Source organism: Dipteris shenzhenensis, chromosome 19 (genome assembly GCF_047967505.1).
Source record: "Dipteris shenzhenensis isolate YYH24624 ecotype China chromosome 19, Dip_SZ_1.0, whole genome shotgun sequence".
Lineage (NCBI taxonomy): Eukaryota > Viridiplantae > Streptophyta > Polypodiopsida > Gleicheniales > Dipteridaceae > Dipteris > Dipteris shenzhenensis.
In genome coordinates, this window is record NC_141614.1 from 30,724,089 (window position 1) to 30,746,195 (window position 22,107).

The 22,107-nt window shown below is 47.3% G+C and overlaps 1 protein-coding gene across 2 annotated transcripts in view; it reads right to left on the reverse strand.

Annotated features, from left to right (window-relative positions):
- The window catches only part of LOC147890337 (YTH family protein), a 109,754-nt gene that overhangs the window by 63,351 nt on the left and 24,296 nt on the right, over window positions 1–22,107 (reverse strand). The window contains exon 3 of one of the 2 annotated variants that reach the window (XM_087390174.1): window positions 8,657–8,714. In XM_087390174.1, the coding sequence (XP_087246300.1) occupies window positions 8,657–8,714 (58 nt within the window). Of the gene's footprint in view, window positions 1–8,656; window positions 8,718–22,107 lie in introns of both variants that reach the window. The other variant, XM_087390172.1, reaches the window with a different exon arrangement.

The window sequence follows — 22,107 nt, forward strand, 5'->3', positions numbered from 1 at the left end:
TGACACCTCAGGCACTGGCCTGGCTGTCCTGTGACTACCATGCTCTAAGCAATGCTGCCAGCATCTGTCACGATCTCAATCACTGCAGGGAGAGTCGCAGGGTCTGCCACAGCCACACGGACTCGGGGAGCTCCTGCTGCAGTAACCGCGTCGACGAAAGTATCATGCATCACCCAGCCAAAGTGGGAACCCAGGTCCCTGACTATCGGTCGTAACTCAGCAGCAAGGCCTGGAAAAACTAGCGTCACTGGGTGGCGAGGTATGCGAAAACGAGCATCAAAATCCGCTGCGCTGAACCCACGGTACCAAGGGACTATCATGATAATCTTTCCATCCACAGATGTGGGGGAGCCAACAATCAGGTTGCTGGCAGCTTTCTCAGTGGAGAGTTTAAGCCAGAAGATGCCCCTTCCCATAAGGGCCACCTCCTCGATGTGGCTGTCCTCTAGCATGAGAGTGGACTGGAGCCAGTCCCTAATGGCTGATCTGGAGGGAGAGTGTCCAATGACTCTGCCATAGACGGAAGTAAGGGCAAAGTCATTGGCAACATGTTTTACCCGAGCCGATTGTTGCTCTATCAAGATAACGTAGTAGGCATCTGGAGAGGGAGAGTCCGGCTGGGCCTCCGGTTCCGGGCAGGGAGCCGCCATACCGCCAAGACAAACTGCAAGATCTCCAATGAAGAAGAGGCTGTCACCAAAAAGGGGGGAGATAGACGAGGGATGGAGCCTGGGTGTGACGGAGAAGGATGAGGCGAGACGAATCAAGGCGAGTGGGGGAAGCAGAGGCGGAGGCGGAAGGGGCCGAGGGCGGATGTCGGAGGCGAGAGCGGAGGCGGAGGTCGAAGGCGAGGGGGAGGAACGGCGGCGGAGGGCGGAGGGGGGGGGAGGGGCAAGGGCGAGGGGCGAGGACGGAGAGGCGGAGGGGGGGTGAAGGGCGAGGGCGGAGGGCAGGGGGAGGTGAAAGGCGAGGGACGGGGCGGAAGGGCGGAGAAGCGAGGGGCGGGCGGGCGGGGGGCGGGCGAGGGACGGGGGCGACGCGAGGGGCGAGGCGAGGCGAGGTGAGGCGAGGGGCGAGGCAGGGAGCCGGCGGAGGGGCGAGGCGAGGGGCGGGGGGGTGAGGGCGAGGGGCGAGGCGAGAGGTGAGGCGAGGGTCGAGGGGCGGGGGGGCCAGGGGTGAGGGCGTGGAGGCGGGCTGAGGCGGGGAGGGTGTGGCGAGGGCGAGGAGGTTAAGGCAAGGGCGAGGGGGGGCGAGGGCGAGGGAGAGAGGCGAAGGAGGGTAGGGAGGTAGAGGCTGCGGGAGGGAGGGAGGGGGGCTCGCAGGAGCTTCGAGACAAGGGAAACACTTTTTCGGTCTGCTGCTGTACCCTTCCCTTTATTATTCTTAAACCAGTTTGGTTTCCTAAAAGTGGGTATATTGTTGGTCTTAGATGATAACCCATCCTCCTTATTGAAGGGTTTACGAGGATTCAATTTCCTCTCGGCTATTTCAGCCAGCTTAGTGAGGTCCTTAAGCGTGGTCGGGTTAAACATTTCAACCTCGTACCTTACTTTTGGGCTTAAAGCTGCTAAATACTTCTTTCTCCTATCTTCCTCACTCTTTTCGGGTAACTAGAGAGAGTTTTCAAAATCTGGCTGTAAAATCTGCATTACTCTCATTATCGAACTGCCTAAACCTCTCCCAAGGAAAGGTTAGGTTCTCTTCATGCCTCGGTGGCATGAAAGTGGCTTTCAGTTGCTCCACGAATTTAGCCCATTCATGAATAGGCTCTTTTCCTGTTTGTGATAAGGACCACCACATTAGAGCATCCTTCTGCAGATGCAATGTGGCAAGAGCAAGCTTCTCTTGCTCGGTCTTGTCTTGATGGGCAAAGTATAGCTCAAAATGGCAAATCCAATTGAGGATTTTGTCAGCCTCCCTTGCCCCATCATATTTGGGAAACTCAATTCTCTCTCGTGGTTGGAATTTGGACCTCTTAGAAGGGGTACTCAACTCTTCATCCCCGAAGTTTAAAGTCCTCTTAGTCCCTAATCTTGTCATAATGGACTGCTCAATCATATTGCTAAGCTGGAAAATCAGCTTATCAACAGGAGTCTCCTCTCTTCCTCTTGCACTTGGATTATAATCCATGTGTACTGGGTTCTGAGTTGAAGGCGTGAACTCATCACCTTGTTCTTGGCTGGTCTCATTTCTTCTTTCATTACGAAAGGAGAACTCCCTATCAAGAGGTTCTTGAAGGAGAGACTGCTGTAAATCTATTTGTGGGTTATCATACTCAAGATGTGTATAACTCTCACCTAATCCATCCTCTTCAAGAGGGGGTGAAGGTGTTATTTCTCTCTCTCCTTGGGGTAACGGAGGAAAAGGAATAAAGTTCATTGTTATATGTCCCTTCCCCTTCCATTCTTTCCTTTTAGTAATATAAGAGAGAAAACGTCTTGCTGTAATTTCAAAAAAAAGAGGTTTATTTTACAGCAAAAGTCAAGTGTTGTAGAGTTGGTGGTACTTATCCGACTCCCGCTTCGTTTGTGTTGAGAAGACACTTAAAATGACCTCCTTTCCCTTCTCTTTCAAGCTTTTCTTCTTGTATTTCTGCTGTAAACTGGTACGCTCCATTTGGGCTACTCGTTTTAAGCGGATTGGAACTCTAGATACCGTTATAGGGGGTACTTGATGGGTGGATCACCCCCCTTAAAATCTTATTCCGATCCGACTTTTCGTTGGGGAGAACGGGGGATCCCTTTTCCTCACGGTTTAAGGATTTTAAGGGTACATTCACATGGGGGGGTGGGGGGGGCCGGGGGGGGGGGGGCAATTCACCTCGTGAGGACACCCCGTTCACCGTTCAAGACCAGAAATTTTCAGAAAAATCCCTTGTCTCAGAACCTCAGAGATCGGTCAGTCGTGATTGCTGGGGTAAAGGCACTATGGCCACCCAAGTACAGTTAGTACACTTAGTACTTTATTTGTTAAGTACACTAAGTACACCGTACTTAGTGTTGTAACCTTATCCTTTCATATAAAAGGTTGACTGTGTGCTAGGGGAGGTACACACATACGTTTTATCCCCACACTTCTTGTGTTTATCCTGCTTGTGTGTGTCGGTGTGCTCCCACTCTCCCCTTCCACAACTGGTATCAGAGCCATCCCTAGGCAACCAGCAGCACTGCCATCGCTAGGCAGCGGCGCCAGCAACGGCAGCCAGCAGACAGCGCCTTCAACTGCTAGCGCTATCAACCTTCGAGGCTGTTCGTCGCCAGCGGCCAGCAGCCACCAGCGACGCCAGCGGCCAAAGCCACCGGCGACACCAGCAGCCACCGGCGACACCGGCGCCACCAGCGGCGCCACCAGTGCCACAGGCGCCAGCAACTCCGCCATCAGCGCCACAAGTGGCCACATGAGCTTGTCCTCGCCATCACCATCGCCATCGCCGGAGAGCTCGGAGACGTTCACGATTCGCAACACATCGTAGAGCAGCCCGCTTCATCCGCTTCTTTTTTTTTTGTTCCTTCAGCCTTCAGTTCTTTTCTGTCCCAGCACAATTTCTAAGCTCATACTTGAGCATTGTGGATCAGATGTAATGTCAGTGAGGTAGATCTGCAGATCTATGCCTCCTATGTGAGAGAAATTCTCATTTTCTTTGAATTGCGGAATCAAGGGGCTTTTGTAGCCACAACCAAGCATTGGCTTATACGCGCACTTGTTTGCGTATATCCTCCTGATTGGAATGGCTTCATCCTCCGAATCTTCTCTTCTCAATATTAAAAAGTTGCAGGGTGCTGCTAACTACCCAATGTGGAAAAAGATGGTCCTGAATGTGCTAATTCTCAGGCAGTTTCATGCTCCTATTATACACAAAGATGTGAAGCCCACTGGCACATCTGATGATGCTTGGGTACTAGCTGATCTGTCAGCAAAGTCCATAATTGAATTGTCACTCCATGAGAGTGTTGTTTGGAATGTGGATGGTGAAAAAACAGCCTGGGGTGTGTGGAAAAAGCTACAGGACACATATGAGCAGCAGAGTGTAGCCACAAAGATATATTGGCTGCGCAAGTTCTTCAATCTGAAGATGAAGGAAGGGACCTCCATGGATGCACATCTCAATGAGTTTAATTCAATTGTCACTCAACTTGCAAATCAAAAATATGTGGTGGATGAGGAAACCAAGCGTATGGCACTCTTGATCTCTCTTCCTGAAAGTTGGGATACATTCACCGCAGCTGTAACAAATGCAAACACTTTCATAAGTTTTTCAGATATCACAGGGCTGATTTTGCAAGAAGAGCAGAAGCTGAAAGCTCAAGATGCAGTAAAGCCTAACAATGCCTTAAATGCAAGGGGGAGAAGTCAGCAAAGAGGCAAATCTCAGGAAAGGGGAAAAGGGAGGAGCAAGTCCCGCTCCAACAAAGATGTTGAGTGCTACTACTGTGGCAAAAAGGGACATACCAAAAAGCAGTGCTTTAAACTGAAAAATGATAAGAGAGACAAAGCCAAAAACACTGATGCGTCAGATGCAAAAGCAATTGTACCAGTAAGCAATGGCAAGAACAGTGTGAAGATTGAAGAGCTTCATTCTACACACGGTTATGACAGTGAGGGAGAGGTTCTATTTCTCTCTACTTTGGATGCTCATTCTCTCCATGCAGGAGATTTTGCAGACATGCACTCTTGGATCATTGACTCAGGTGCCTCATTCCACGTTACACCTTACAAAGAATTGTTTGTAGATATGCAGCAGGCAGTAATGGAGTCGTTTTTCTAGGGGATAATCATTCATGCAGTATTGTTGGTGTTGAAGATGTCAGGCTTGTATTTGCTGATGGTACTCAGCTTATGCTTCACAATGTTAGGCATGTACCCGAAGTCAAGAAAAATCTGATTTCTACTGGCATGTTGGATGACGAAGGTTTTGTGACCAGCTTTGGTCATGGTTTCTGGAAGGTCACCAAAGATGCCCTGGTTGTTGCCAGAGGCTCTAAGGTTGACACAATGTATACTCTTCATGCTAAAGTATGTAATCATGCTGATATTCATGCCACCGAGCTGCCGGATATTTCTATGTGGCATAGCCGGATGGGACATATGAGCATAAGTGGAATGGAGCAATCGGCTCGCCTTGGCTACTTACCGTCTCTTAAATTTTCTGATTTAAAGTTTTGTGAGCACTGCATATATGGTAGACAAATACAGTGTCCTCATAAAAGGAGATTAGGACAAACAGACGTGTGTGAGATGCCTAGTCCTTCACGTGGAGGTGCACGGTACTTTGTCACATTTATAGATGATTCCACAAGGAAGGTGCGGGTGTATCCTCTTCGATTGAAGAGTGATGTCTTTCCAGTGTTCCAGAAATGGCTTGCTATGGTTGAGAACCAAACAGGCAGAACACTGAAGGCTTTGCGGTTAGATAACGGTGGGGAGTATATGTCTAATGCATTCAATGCATTTTGTGATGCTAGAGGTATTAAAAGAGAACTCACTGCTCCTTACAGTCCAGCGCAAAATGGCACTACAGAGCGTATGAATAGAACCATACAGGAAAAGTCTCGCTCTATGATGTCACATGCTGCTTTACCTCATGGATTTTGGGCTGAAGCTGTAAAAACAGCAGTACACCTCATCAATAGGTCACCAAATAAAAGACTAGATGGCAGAGTGCCAGAGGAGCTTTGGACAGGGAAACCTCCTTCCTATAAGCACTTGAGGGTCTTTGGCTGCACTGCGTACGTGCATATACGCAGAGAAAATCGCAGCAAGCTTGATCCTAAGTCTCTTAAATGCATTTTTCTTGGATATGGTGATAGTGGTGAGATGGGTTACCGCCTATGGGATCCTGTGAATAAGAAGCTAATACGCAGCAATGATGTCTTATTTGATGAGTCATGTATGTTTAAGGCAGCAGATAAGCCTTCTGATGCTTCAGAGGTTGACATTGATGACTCGGGACATCCTGTACAATTCAGGCAGGCTGCGAATCAGCCACAACAGCAGCGTAATCAGGCAATGCATGATGCTGCAGCAGGTCCAAATGGACAGCCCGCAGTGGCGGAAGATGGACTACGGGACATGCCACCTTTGGAAGACCTCCCAGGCATAATTCTGCAGCCTGATCTACTAGAACAGCAACCTGTTTTGGGTGAGCAGCAAGTTGGACAGCAAGACCAATGGGTCCGAAGGTCCACTCGACAAATGAAACCGCCAGACAGATTTGTTCCAGGAGCAGATTTTATTATGCTTACAGATTGTGGAGAACTAGCCATGAAGTCTGAAATGGACAGTCTCCATAAAAATGGTACTTGGGAATTGGTGCAGTTGCCTAAGGACATGAAAGTACTGCCATGCAAGTGGGTGTATAGATTGAAAGTCACACTTGGAGCTAAGCCAAGGTATAAAGCCAGGTTGGTTGCCAAAGGCTTTAAGCAGGAGTATGGTGTCGATTTTGATGAGATCTTTTCTCCAGTGGTTAAGATGACCACACTCAGGATTGTACTTGCTTTGGTTGCATGTGAGAATTTGGAATTATGCCAAAAGGATGTGAAGACAGCCTTTCTTCACGGTGATCTTCATGAGGAGATCTACATGCAGCAGCCAGAAGGATTTGCAGTCAAGGGCAAGGAGTCACTTGTATGCAAGCTTAAAAAGAGCCTTTACGGGCTGAAACAGGCACCAAGGGAATGGTATAAGAAATTTGATACCTTCATGAAGTCCCAAGGTTTCAGGAGAAGTGATGACGATCACTGCTTATATACCAAAAGGGCTGCCAATGGCAGCTTAATCATTCTCATTTAATATGTGGATGACATGCTTATTGCTGGTAGAGCTCGTAAGGAGCTTGATGACCTTAAGAAAAGATTGCATGAGGCCTTTGATATGAAGGACCTTGGTGATGCAAATCACATACTGGGAATGCGGATACGGAGAGACAGGGGACAGCGTTTGTTGTATTTGTCTCAGACCGAATATATTGGCAAAGTATTGCACAGGTTTCATATGGAGGGGGGGAAAACCCTTAGTTCTCCATTGCCTCCGTATGTGAAACTCAGTGCAATGGACAGCCCACACTCAGATTCTGATAGGGCTGAAATGGCCAAGATTCCGTATGCTTCAGCTTGTGGCAGTCTCATGTATGCCATGGTTGCTACCAGACCTGATATTGCGTTTGCAGTGGGAGTGGTTAGCAGGTATATGGCAAATCCAGGCAAGAAGCATTGGAATGCAGTGAAAGGTATCATGAGATACCTGAAGGGCACACAGGAGTTGTGCATATGCTTTGGCAAGCGAGATGCAAAGGTGCATGGTTATGTGGATTCAGATTTTGCTGGTCATCCAGATATACATTCACTGGAGGTGCAATGTCATGGATGTCAAGGATGCAAGCAGTGCATAGCCTTGTCTACCACGGAAGCTGAATATATTGCAGCCACAGAGGCATGCAAGGAGGCCTTATGGTTATCTCGGCTAGTGGGAGACTTGGGTATTACAGGTGATATTCCATTGTTGCATTGTGACAGTCAGAGTGCTATTCAGTTGGCACACAATCCTGTCTTTCATGCAAAGACAAAGCACATTGATGTGAAGTATCACTTCATCAGCGAGGTAATAGATGATAAGCTGATTCAGCTTGTCAAGATTCACACAGATGATAATCCAGCAGATCTGTTGACAAAAGGCTTGCCTGCAGAGCGGTTTGCACATTGCCGACAGTTGATGGGTATAGGTTGAACCTCATTTATTTTTACTTGAGGGCATATTGCCTTTAAGTGGGAGGTTGTTGGGGTAAAGGCACTATGGCCACCCAAGTACAGTTAGTACACTTAGTACTTTATTTGTTAAGTACACTAAGTACACCGTACTTAGTGTTGTAACCTTATCCTTTCATATAAAAGGTTGACTGTGTGCTACACACATACGTTTTATCCCCACACTTCTTGTGTTTATCCTGCTTGTGTGTGTCGGCCACTCTCCCCTTCCACAGTGATCCTCTTCTGCAACTTCTCTTGTGACTTCCGTCGTCCGCAGCTGTCGCCCTCTTCTCGTCCCGCTCGTGGATCGTCACCGCTCTGATACCAAATGTGAAGATCCACACTTTTTGAAAATGCAAATGTGTGCAATGCATGCAGAATTTGAACGCCGATTGGCCCTCCAATGGGGAAGAGCGCCCTCGTGAGAGTACTTGTTTCTTTTTCGACCTACATGCAAGGTGGGAGAGAGATGACGAATGAATGTGGTAGAGAGAATGCTATGTGAGATTTTCAAAGAAAGAGTGATACCCTTTCATTAATGTCCCTTGAGATCACTCAAGTTCCATCTTCCCATTTACACCTACCCTTATCCTATGACCCATTCAATGCACTCTAATGCACCCTTTCCCTTTCCTATTGCCCCTAGGACCTAGACACGTGTGTGCACATCTTTATTACTAATCATTGACCAATGTTACATAGTTTTGGCGGTACTATGTACACCGTTTGATCGATCATAAATACAAACATATAACCGCACCATCAAATTGGCCCCTAACAATAATAAGGTTATAATGACTATTAATTAAATAAATAATCATTTCTCTTGTCATGACAGTCTTGTTCTCAAGATTAGTCCTGAGTACATTTTGTCTGTTAGTACACAGCTGCTTTTGAAACCTGAGAATCACCTTTTGCTCCAGATCTGCTTTCTGTGAATCTTCCTCTGCAATAACTCCATCCTCCTCACTGCTGCAAAGTCATGTAACAGAAAACTTCTCAGAAAAGCATTGATTATTTACAGCTCAACCACAATTAGACAAACTGAGTACAGTCAATTGATCAAAAATAATAACAAAGAATATAAGCAGCTATTATCCAAGAATACAGCATGCGGCCTGAATCCCAACAATCATAAATTAATGAAAAGCTTGGGTCGATTCCTCTTAGGATAACATGGTGACTTTTGCCACTCCTACCAATGCAAACTGCAAATTTAGTCTATGCACAAAAGAAGCGAACACTCGTATCATCAGCATTGTAACAGAGGGGATGAGGGAAGGAGATGATAGATTTACCAGAAGGGGTGATAGAAAGGGAGAAATGGGAAAGGGGAGGTAGAAGAAAGAGGGAGAGGAGGGGGCATGAGAGAGAAAAAAAGATAGAAGGTTTATTAGAGAGAGAAAAAGATAGAAAGTTTATTAGAAAGAGAGAAAGAAAGAAAGAAATTTTATTAGAGACTTCGGAAGACCAATGGGTCTGAGACTGAAAGAAAACCTGATACAAATCACAGTAAGGGTGGAGCTACTGAGACGAGCATCATCACCCATGCTGAATCCTAAGTCTGATCATACATAATCAAATACATCTGGATGTAACAGTAACAATGAAAAGAAAAGGACTAGAGCGGAGTGGAATCCTCCGTATGTCATGTCACCCTGGCTGGTGCATAGCCGGTGATGGGACGCTGGCGCCCGTCAAGGGGTGCCATGTGTCTCAGTCTCCTAAACAAGGCTCAACGCAAGACCAGAGCCACCGTGACTCCCGTGGGACGTATCCCGGGTCTAAACAATGACGGGAGGTCCCACAGAGTGATCTGTGTGTCCCCTCGATGTCTCATGTGTCGTGCTGCAGTCGTCGGGTCGGGGTCTCTGTCACGTCTACGGCTAGAGACTAGACGATCAATGTCACTCCATGGGAAGAACTCTGTGATCCTGCTCTGAGAGGTGTCTGATGATGTGGCCAAGCCCTGTCGCCAGAGTGAGTACTCTCTGTGTCGGACCCCCTCGTGAATGAAGGCCGCAAGGCATCTCTGATCTGGGTATGCGAGGAATCTGGAAAGGAGCCCGGAGCTGTCTCTGAAGAGGCAGTGGTAGCGACCTCGGATCTCGTAGTACACTGGGCACCTGAAAATAAAATGCTCCTCCGACTCAACCTCCTGACAGTCGCACAATATGCATAAGCGATGCTCCCTAGGAATCCCCTCTGCTCTGCCGCTCTCTATGCGGAGGCGGTGTGATGATACCCGAAACCGTCCGATGGAGATCCGTAGTGAGTGAGGCATATGAAGCTCAGTGTACCCCGGTGGTGTGATGAATCCCTCCTCCGAAATACAAAGACATTAATCTCTATAGAAACTCCGAAATACGAGAGAGAGCGAGAGATTAACATCTGCAAGAGGCCTCGCAGGCCTATGAGACAAAGTACAAAAGCAAAAGGTAGCTCATACAAGCCACTGTGGGCTGAAGCAAATGGCTCACTAAGGCCCTTGCTGAGTACTAAGGTGCTAATCTAGTATTATCAAAACAAAGACAAGCATCAAGTACCCAAGGATAATGCTCTGAGTACATGCCCAAGGTCCATGTATCCAGGTGCCATAGTGGCTCCCCAATGAGATGCGAAGAGCTCACGTGTCTATCTGTCGAGCTGTCACGCGAGGTGGCGGAGGACATGGTCGTCTCAATCTCTGTATCCGATGGGCTACGTCAAGAGTGACACCTCGTCTCTGACAATCTCCTCTGAGATAGACACTCGCCGTGTTACATGTGGTCTATGTGCCTCTCATCTAGCATGGCTCTCACTCCTGACCCATGATGTCCTCATCTCATCTAGCTGCTCCTCCTCAACATCCTCTTGGGCTGACTCAAATGCAAAGAAATCTATGACGTGTCTCTATGCTCAGTCGACTTGAGTACCCTCTGGCATCATCTCCTGCTGCTCTCCCTAGTCTGTCGCATCAGTCCATCTCTGTGTCGTCGCATCTCCATGAAATAGAGTCCAATATCGGTCTCACCAAAGTGTCAAAAAGCCAACCTTTCGTCGGGGGTGACAAGAGGTTTGCCGAAGCACTATCTCTCAAGTCGAGCTAGAGCACCCTATCCTCATATGAGTATTGCTCTAGCTGCATGAGTCATCGTGAAGACTGGTGCTATGTATACTGCACCCAAATATGTGTAACACTGCACAACCTCCACTGACTCACCTCCATATGTGAAACTCTGTCAATGGAGCACTGCTCGCGAGGTGTTGAAGATCATAACTTTAGTCTTCCCAAGGTTAACTGTCAGGTGTCTCTCTTCTATGGAACACCTCCATATGTTTCTCTGCAGAACGATATGAAGAGTATGTCATCTCCGAACAACAATATCTGCACCATCAAATCAGCCTAAAGTGAACCCTCTCCTCCAAGGCGGTCTACAAAGGATGTAATCTCATCAATATAAAGTCCGAAAAGAGTCTGGGAGAGGCGGCAGCTTTGCTTCACTCCAATAGTGCTCTCAACCCAGTCCGACAGACCTCCTGGGGCACGTACCCTCCCTTTGACGAACTCATAGACTCATAACCCCCAAATCATGACCTCTGGGAACACAAACTCCTATAGCCTCCTGAACAAGTGAGAACGCGGCACTGTGTTGAAGACCTTACGAAAGTCCACAAAGCAAGTGTGGACTTTCTGGCGTCTCAACTTCCCCTCCTCACTAATAGCCCTCAAGGTGAAGATGTGATCCAAGGTGGGGTGATGTCTCCGAAAGCCTGCCTACCCAAGAGCATGTTGCACATGCCCCTCTGTGGTAGGATGGACAGGAAGAAGCGAAGCATAGATTAGATAAGATGTCACATCAAAACGTGGCTACAAGAGTGAGGGGAGGCGTACTTATGTAGTCCCTTCCAAATATCACCAATTGTGACCCCTCTAACCTGCTCATTTGCCCCTAGGGCTACCACTATTCAGCCCATTTACCTCCTTCATTACAGCCATCCCTTCCTAAGGACTTTTGTCCTCAAAATGTAACTATGGCCGTCACAGAAGGAATGCCAAAACAGCAATATAAAGTTGAGCAGCCTGAAAAATAATCCATAACAGCGAGTGCTGCTGGTCAGCCAGCTGCCAAGAATTTTCATCTTCAGGTTATATTTTGCTACCGAGTACTTTGTCTCTAAAGCCCACAAGGGCTTGGGATGTAGATGATATGGCTGTTGGAATGGTCACCTCCCCATCTGTAAGCCCCCATATATGGAGAGCGTGGGGGAGGGAGACCTAGGGTAGAAGATGCCCAGAGAAGAGAGAGGGAGGGGGCTGCCACATGGGCAGCACCTCACAGCCAATAGAGGAGGATCCCTGAAGGAACAGTACGGGACATCAACGTCTCTAAGTACGGGTGATGACACATGGTTGTAAGGGACTGTGCAGATCCTTGGAGGCCAATGACATCAGCAGGGTGCGCCGACCAGTACGGCTGCATGGTGGGGGTCTGTGGGCAGGTATGAAGCCTGCAAGAGGGTCTCCAGCAGCAACAAAAGGGCAGCCTAGCAGCAGCCCAAAAGGGCCTAGCCAGGGCCCTTATATAGGGTCTGAAGAAAAGCCCCAACCAGGTCGGTTTTACAGACTGGGAGCGGGGGGGCCGACTGGTCGGCCCATTTAGGGCTGGCTGGTCGGTTAGTTCAAGGGGGCTTTGAGCCCTATAAAAGGAGAGGCCCTAGGCCTCATTTCATATCCAGCAGAGCAGCTTTGGGAGGAGCAGAAAGGAGCAGCACATCCACCATCCTTGGGCCTCTACACAGGAAGTGAAGGAGAGAGGTGTTGCTGCAGACTTAGCTCCAAGAAGAGGCTGAACCTAAACTGTCTTCTAGGGCAGAAGGTTGCTGAGATCATTATCACTTGGAGCAGCCCTCAGGACAGCAGACAGGAGCAGCAAAGGGGGAGCCTTAGGCCTACATTCAGGAGGACAAGGTGACCTAGGAGAAGCTGCAGACTGAGCTAGTGTGGCTGCCCACCTAGGCTGGCTTCCGGACAGCAAGGTGGAAGTGATCTAGACAGAGAGTCTACATATGCTCGAGGTGGAGCACGCGGGCTCAGAGATCTAGAAGTGCCAGGCTTGTAGTAGGAGGACCTTTTGGTATTGCATCCTGTCCTAGTTTCTGGACGGACGGAAATATAAAGTGTTGCTTCTATATTTGTCTCTGAGCATTATCCATTTACTGGCTTGCACATCTATGCACATAAGTTAAGAAGTTTGTGATTCCACACCCCACATCACACTGTGTGAGCTCCTGGGCATTACTATCAGTCTTCCGCTGTGCATACCCTCTGTTCATCCAAATCATCCCGGGCTTGCTGATTTTTCATAACTTTGCATCCATATATTGCTTCGAATGGACCCATCCCAATAGATAAATGCTTGATACTGTTGTTACCAAATTCTGCAAGTCCAAGCCATTTATCCCAAGACTTGTGAGTGTCATGGCATAAGTGCCTCAGGTATTCCTCACCCATTTGTTCACCCTCTCCGATGGACCATCAGTCTCCAGATGGTGTGATGTGCTAGTAGTATGGTGCCACTGCTGTGAATAATTCCTACCAAAAGTTACCCATGAACTTCACCTCTCTGTCCCTGACCATCTCCCGAGAAATCACCAAGCCACTTGCAATGCTGAATACCATAACTTGGTAGGGATAAAATGGGCCACTTTTGTCAGCCTGTCAACCACCACATAGATGCTGTCCCATCCTTTGTCTGTAGAAGTCAGTCAAGTAATGAAGTCCATCCAAAGTTGCTTTGTACACAAAGGCAAAATAATTGTGTTGCAAGGTTTAACAGCCCCAAAAAAGCAGCTGATCTCAGCAGAATTGAAGAAAGAGAGCACTTTATATGCATTGCACTCAACGGAACATCTAGCAAGGAGTATTCTCTAGTGGACGACAACGATGTGTAGCAATTCAAAAATGTTGATACATCAGCAATTAAACATCCTCCACTCGTGAGTACGCAATTGCTTCATATCAACATCCTCCCCTTGAGGAGTACTCTCCGCTAGATGTTCTGTCACATGTAGTGCATATAAAGTTCTCTCTTCTTGAGTTCCTTGGTTAGCTGCCTTGCTGAAATCAGCTGCGTTTTTGGGGCTCTTAAACCTTGCAACACAAATTTTTGCCTTTGTGTGCAAAGCAAAGAGTCGTTGTATTCAAATAAACACAGAATTTCCCAAGGGATTTCATCCAATCACATAAACTAAGCTAGCCTACAGCCTAGCTAGATCTGCCCTAAACCACTAGGAGGGAAGCCTAAGGATAGCAGCTAGGTTGCAAATGTACAGAGCAGCATGTAATCCCAAATGCATAATCACAATGAGAGTACCTGGAAACCCGTGGTATCCAAGGCTTGTAAGGGGTAGGCATAAGCCACATAAATGCCAAGTACAACTAGAGCCCTTATATAGATTTGGCCCAGGTGAGTACAAAGCAGTATTGCTTATGGGATTACCTCCTAGGATGCCACGTGGCAACTTATGGTATCCCCTAAAGAAAGGAAAAAAACACTTACAAGCCAATAAAGGCCTTTCCACTAACTTTAGCCTAAGTTTAGCCTAAGTAAAAAGTAACCCTCTGTTACACGCACTCAATTGTAACTGTGAAAGCTGCTCTGTACTCAGCCTCACAACTGGATGTAGCAACTGTAGGCTGCTTCTTGCTGAACCATAGAGTAAGAGATGCATGAAGCTCCAAGCATAAAACAGCCGCTATGTGACACCCTAGTGTCGTAACATCTTGCCCAATCAATGTCCGTGAATGCATGCAAAACAAGTGGGGCCTCTGAACCATAGAGTAAACCCAAATGTTGTGTGGCCTTCAAGTATCGAAAACCCGTGTCACTGCTTGCCAATGCTACGTAATAGGCTTGTGCATGTACATGCTGAGCTGGGAAATGGCATACTCAAGATCAGGCCGCGTATGACAAAGGACTATGAGGCAACCAGCAGCCTACTGATAAAGGGATGCATCAAATGGCGAACTTCCATCCTCGGAGGAGAAACGAAAACCAGGCTCCAATGGAGTAGAAACTGGCTTGCAATCCTCAAACTCGAAGCGATCAACGAGCTGTCCAATATACTTGGACTGACTCATCATTACACCCCCCTCAACATATGCAAATTGTATGCCCAAATAATGGTGCAACCAGCCCATATCTGTCATGGCAAAAGACTGCTGTAAATCAGCCTTGAAATCTGCAATTTGTTCCATATGTGGCCCAATGATAAGCATGTCATCTTCACATACCATGCCCGGTGCTTGCTTCAAGCCATAGAGGGCTTTTCTGAGCCGGCAAACCATATTTTCATGACAAAATTGTTCAAAACCAAGTGGCAGTCTTGATGTCCAGTTGATGAACCTCCCAATGCCGATGAGATGCCATAGCAATAACACACCTGATAGGAGTAATACGTGAGGTGGGAGCAAAGGTCTCCTCAAAGTCAATGATGTGCTGCTGTGAATATCCCTTTGCAACCAAGCGGGCTTTTAGGCGGTCAACACTGCTATCAGCTTTCCTTTTCACCTTGTAGACCCACTTTGTGCCAATGGCACGCTTGCCTGCTGGCAAGTCACACAACTCCAAAGTGTTGTTTGCATGAATGGATTCAAGCTCAGCCTTCATGGCATCCATCCCTTCCTTGCTGTCAAAGGCATCCTTGTGAATAAAGGTTCCTCATTGCAAGCAGTAGCAACCAATGCTACGACCAAATAGTTGCCATGCATCTGTTTATGCGCACCTCTAGTGCGGGCTGGCAAAGGCCCCGCTTGTTTGCTGTCCCTGAGTGTGTCCAAACACCATCTCGAGACTGATTTTTTCTGTTTAATGACAACACTTTCCTGTGAAACTACTTGCTCAATAGCATGATCATCAACTAAAGGCATATCAATATCAGGCTGAGCAAGAACTATTGGAGGAGGATGTGCACTAGTAGAAGTGTATGGCACAACACTCTGCACTAGCTGCTATGCATCTATGGGCAACTGAAAGAGAGACAACATTGTATCAAAGACATCTGAAGAATCAACAGTAGGCTGTCTTGTGCATTCCAGCCAAGGTAAAGGCACATTTTCAGAGAAGACAACATCCCTACTGACAATGACCTTGCCCGTACTGGGTTGATACAACATGTATCCCTTGCTCTCTGCATTGTAACCAATGAAAATGCATTTTACAGCTTTGTCTCCCAGCTTGTGCCTCAGCTGAGATGGCACATGAGCATAAGCCAATGACCCAAACACCCGCATATGAGATATTTCAGGTTTGCGACCGTTCCATGCCTTGAAGGTGTGACAGTCTTCAATGCCTTTGTGGGTGCCCGATTGAGCACATAGTTGGAGCACATGACAACATCCAACCAAAACTTATTTGGCAAAGACTTCCCTTTGAGCATGCACCTGCCCATTTCCATCTCTGACCAATTTTTCCTCTCTGCCAGCCCGTTCTGCTGCGGAGTATAAGGCACTGTACATTGATGAATAATACCCCGAGCTGCCAAAAAATCAGAGAGTTCACGGGACATGTACTCTCCACCCCTGTCGGTGCGTAGAGTAAGGAGCTTGTTCCCTCATTCATTTTCAGCCATGGCAAGCTAATGTCTGAAGCATGGAAACACATCAGATTTGACCTTCATGCCATATATCCAAGCAAATCTGGTGTAGTCATCCACAAAGGTAGAAAAGTAAAGGCAGCCCCCAAGAGATGCTGTCCGCATCGGCCCGCACACATCACTATGCACAAGGTGAAGCTTCCTGGATGCACCAACTGTCCTTTGGAAATGAGAAACGTGATGGGAATTCTCAAGGTGTATGCCCCAGGCACACCTTAGGTTCTGTGTGTGTGTGTGCTAGAGGCACAGTTAGGTGCCCATAAGCACTGTTAGGTGGTGGTAGATGCCACATAGGATGGTTGAGAGATTCTAGGAGCTGATTGAGGAGATGATTGTGGAGCTTGGTGGCTCATGTAGAGGTGCCTACATATGGACCTCACCTTTCTTCATTCCATAAGCAAGCAAGCATTCTCATTTCGTGTTCAGCTTCATGCTTTCCTTTCACTTCTTCAACATGGTATCAGAGCACTATGATCCTCCTTGAGCCCATTTATGCCATGTCATCTTCTTCTTGTTCTTCTTCTTCTTCACCTTCCTCTCCATTTTGCCCCTTTCTGCCCAACCACTTGGAGGGCGGAGTTCTCTACCTACAAGCAACCATTCCCATAGTCCTTCTGGCTGGAGAGACCCTTCATATGGGCGACCTTCCACGTCAGAGCAATTAGGCAATGGTGCCCACAGACCTGCGCAACAGCCGCCTTCTTCCTGACGCTATTTCGTGCAATACGACTTGCTAGAGCAGCCATTCCGAAATTCCTCTGAGCCACGCTTGCACAACAGCATGAGCTAGCTCCTGTCCATATTTGAAGTGAAATGGTCCACCAGGGAGGGAGAAACAGACGAAAAACCAGTCGACATTCAAGCTCCTGACTATGGCGACGTGACGCGGCATTTCGCCTCTCTTCTTCAGTGGCTCTTCTCTGGTATACCAGCTTTATTTCTACCTAGAAAGCCCTCTTTTCTTTGCTTTGAAGAGTGAGATACAAGCCCTCCAAGATCAGGCCTCTGTTTTGGACAGTTTTAACAATGTTGTGAGTTTGGTGCTATTTTGGCATTTCTGATGTTTTAAAGTATTGAATAGCATCAGTACAATTGTGGCTACAACTTTCCTTTAGGTTGCTACACCTGGATTTGCTTGGAATACTTTCATTTAGCCACCTCTATGAAGCATGCAAGTTGAAGTATCATTTCCATTATGATTTTTATTATGGAATTTGGTTACAAGTCTTTGCTCCTCTCTTTTCCTCTCCTTACTCCTCTCTTTTATCCCCACTTTTCCTCTCTTTTGTACTCTCTTTCCTTCTCTCTTTTTCTCTCTTTTTCTCTGCTTTTTCTCTTCTTAGCTCATCAGTAATCTTCTTTTTTTACACCAAATGCTTGTACTTTGAAGCTTTTCAGCTTTTTCTAGCCTTGTAAGAGAGTAGACACAGCCCAATTCTTAGGTTAGACCCTCTCATGGCTTGCTTATGCAAAATATGTGAAATGAAGAGAATGCCAACATGGCTTCCTTGTTGCAGATTGCAAAGATAATGGTTGCCAAAAAGGAAGCAACTACAAAACCAGAAACTGCCAATCTACTTTCAGTTGATGTGCCTCCACAAGATGAGGCCTCCTATGATGATTATGCTTTTTGAACCATCTCCATATATGCTCCAGATCTCTCTTTTATGTTGAGTCAAGGTACTCTGCCTGGATAGTCCTCCAAAAAGAATAAAATAAACTATTGTGTTCTTTGTAAACACCTCTGGTCACCATATGATGTAGGCCATGTGTATGTGTTTTGCTCCATGGTACCTCCTGCAGACATTATGTGTATGTACATGCAAGAGAGATAACCATTGGAAGGTCTTATGTATCCCTTTGTTGACTTCACACCCTTGGGAACCCTTGCTAGCATGAGATCCTAGCCATAGATTTATCCTTGACTACCATGAGATGGCTTGAGACACTATGTGACTAGATGTATCCTTGACATAGCCTAAGGCATTCCCTTGAGGGGGGGTTTGATGGGATATCTCAAGGTGTATGCCCCAGGCACACCTTAGGTTCTATGTGTGTGCTAGAGGCACAGTTAGGTGCCCATAAGCACTGTTAGGTGGTGGTAGATGCCACATAGGATGATTGAGAGATTCTAGGAGCTGATTGAGGAGATGATTGAGGAGATGATTGTGGAGCTTGGTGGCTCATGTAGAGGTGCCTACATATGGACCTCACCTTTCTTCATTCCATAAGCAAGCAAGCATTCTCATTTCGTGTTCAGCTTCATGCTTTCCTTTCACTTCTTCAACAAAACGTTGCATTTTGTCCAATAAGCATGCCTCACAAACATGTTTAACAAGTGCATGCATGGGTGGGAGAGAAACCCCCATGTTTTGTGAATGCATTTTAACCAAGCTTTTGTAGTTAAGGTGACCCAACCTCACATGCCATAGTGGGAATCTAAAATTACAGATTCAGCCACCAAATTTGCCTCTATAGCAAGCTGTTTGTCATAAACATCAAGATGATATAGCCCATAAGAAAGTGATCCAATAAGTACTATGATGTCATCGTACCCGGCACATCAATAACCATCAAAGAGAACCCGAAAGCCATTCAAGGATACGGCTAGAATGGAGATGAGGTTTTTCTTGATACCTGGGACAAACAAAACTTCCATGAGCGTGATCGTATTGATAGAAAATACCCAATAGAGGGTACACGCAGCGGAAGACTTATAGTAATGCCCAGGAGCTCACACAGTGTGCGGTGTGGGTGTGGAATCACAGACTTCTTTACTTATGTGCATACAATAGGTGTGCAGACTCATCAATAGACAATGAACCAACCAGATAGAGAAACCACCAAAATATATATTTCCGTCCACAACTATGGACACAATACAAAAGAGACAGATCCAGAGTCCCACCAATGGTGTGGTCCTCTGATCTTACCACAAGGTACTTCTCCTATCTGCTGGCTATCTCTAGACTCGAGTCCGCGTGCTCCACCTCGACCGTAAGTAGACTTTCCGTCTAAAATGATCCTCTCCACCTTGTTGTCTGGAAACCAGCCTAGGTGGGCAGCCTCCTGCAAGCTAAGTCTGCAGCACAAGGTACTTGTTTCTCCTCCTGACTATAGGCCCAAAGGTAGCCCTGCTGCTGCTCCTTCTGCTGGTGGACTGGCTGCTCCAGATGATGCAGTGATCTCAACACCTTTCTGCCCTAGATGACAGCCAAGGTCCCAGCCCTTTCCTGGCTAAGTCTGCAGCCCTTCAAGCACCTCTCTATCCTCCTGAATGTAGGTCCAGAGGGTGGCTGCCTGCTGCTCCTGAATGTAGGTCCAGAGGGTGGCTGCCTGCTGCTCCTTTCTGCCCTGGATCTGCTGGAAGCTGGATGTGAAATGAGGCTAAGTCTGCAGCCCTTCAAGCACCTCTCTATCCTGTTGGGGTAAAGGCACTGGCCACCCTATGTAAATAGTACTTTATGTTGTACTTTAATGTAGGACACTTAAGTACACTAAGTACACATTTGTACTTAGATGTACTTAAGGGTTACTACCTTATCCATAATAGATATATATGTGTGTACTTGGGGAGGTACCACTTACTCATTGTGATTATCCCCACTATTGTGTGTGCAGTGAGTCTCTCTACTCCCTACTCTATCTTCCTCACACTCTATCAACTGGTATCAGAGCCAACGGGCTCTCTCCCTCCGCCTCCACTCCCATCTCTCCCTAGCCTACCCCTACCGTACGGACAAGTCCGTACGGCCGTACGTCGTCCGTACAGCCGTACGGACGGATCGCGAAGGGCGTCTGCAAGCGCGGGTTTGTACGGACGAGTCGCGATAGCGAGGCTGCAAGGGCGCAGGCTGCAACGGCGAGGGCGCGGGCGGCGTAGCTGCAAGGAGTACCAAAGAGCGATGACGCGGCTGCATCAGCGCAGGCCACGGCTGCTGACGCGGCTGCATCTGCGTGGCCAGGGCTGCAAAGCGCAGCTGTATCGGCGTGGCCAGGGCTGCTGACGCGGCTGCATCTACGTGGCCAGGGCTGCAAAGCGCAGCTGTATCGGCGTGGCCAGGGCTTCAAGGCGTGGCTGCATCGGCGTGGCCAGGGCGGTAGGGCTCCTCCTCTACGTGGAATCCAGCATCGAAATCGAACGTGCTGAAGTTATCCAGCAAGGGCTGCGTGCACTCCAATCGAAGCAGGAACAAGTTCTCCGTCAAGCGTGCAAAGGTACGCAAGGTACGGGTGCACCCTGTGCAAGGGCACACATTGCTGTACTTTCCTGCTCTTCGACAGCAGATTTTATTTCTGCGTTAACACGCACATCGAGGAGGATCTTTGAGTCTCACTGGGCTCATACATTGAGGAGGAATTCTTTACTGTTTATTCGTTGTCCACGGGACAGCACTGTACTTCGCCATTGGCATATGAGCCAGGTGTTCTACTTGGGGCAGGGCTTACACTCGCACTGAGGCTTAGCTTATGCCGCAAACAGTGTCGAGACAGGTCTTATCACTTGGCCAGTGATTGTACACAGTGTTGGCACTGGGTATATGCATTGGTCAGATCTATTTAGACACATGCAGTGTATGCTATTGGATGCAGGTCAAACGACATGCAGTCACATGCCTTGTGAGCAGTAGCAGTTGATGCCATTTACTGTGTTAATGCACGGAATGTGCCGTCAATTCAAGGGGCTTTTGATGCTATTATGCGTGGGACAAATGCTTTAGTTTGTTGCTGCAAGTACATCCACATTTGGTACAGATTTGGTCGATTTTGACCAAGTTTGACTTTAGTCAAATTTGGGGCTTTTGTAGCCTGACCGGCAATCTGTCAAGTGGAAGCACTCTACATGCATCAAACTATCTCGTGGAGCACTACTATGCTTTGAAAGTGCAAATTTGACTTACAATTTTTTTTTGGTCAAAGGTCAATCTTTTAATTGGAGGTCAAATCTCTGATTTTCTTCATGCATTCAAAGGGCTTTTGAGCAATCTCACTTCCAAACTGTGAATTCAGTTGGGGGGGAAGTTTCTAAAGCATATGGAGGCCTAAAATCAGGGATCTTCATCCACAATCAGAGATTCACTGTTTTTTGACAGTCCGGGACTGTCACACAGCAAGTTTGACCAGATTTGACTGTCAAAAAGAGTCAAAAAGTACTGCTATCTTTTAAGAAAACAGTTCTGGGATTTTTCTGGAGCACTTTGAAGCAGCTGTACAGCACTTTGAAGCAGCTGTACCAGCAGACCAGACAACAACAGCTTGCTGTACTGTTTCTGCAGCAAGTGGGAGAAAGACTTTCAGTTGGTTTTATGCCACTGAAACAGTACCAAGTTCATTTTCTGATCGTACTTCCGCTGCGGGGGAATTTTCTTGGAGTAACTAGTGCTAAATTGCACGACTACAGGGAGTCAAACTCTATTTTCTTTACCATGAGTTCCAGCAGCGACGTGTCGTCCTTGTTTCAGATAAAGAAGCTCGAAGGAGCTAAAAATTACGACATATGGAGGACACAATGCTACAATGTGTTGATGCAGAAGGATCAGTACAAACCTATAAAGGAGAAGGGTGTTAAGCCCTCCAACATTACTGATGAGCAGTGGGAGAAGATGGACGGCTTGGCCAGGTCGACCATTATGCTTACAGTTGTTGATTCACTGGTTGTAGGCATCAGGGATGAACCTACTGCGTGGGAGATGTGGCAACGTCTTGAGGATACTTATGCCAAGAA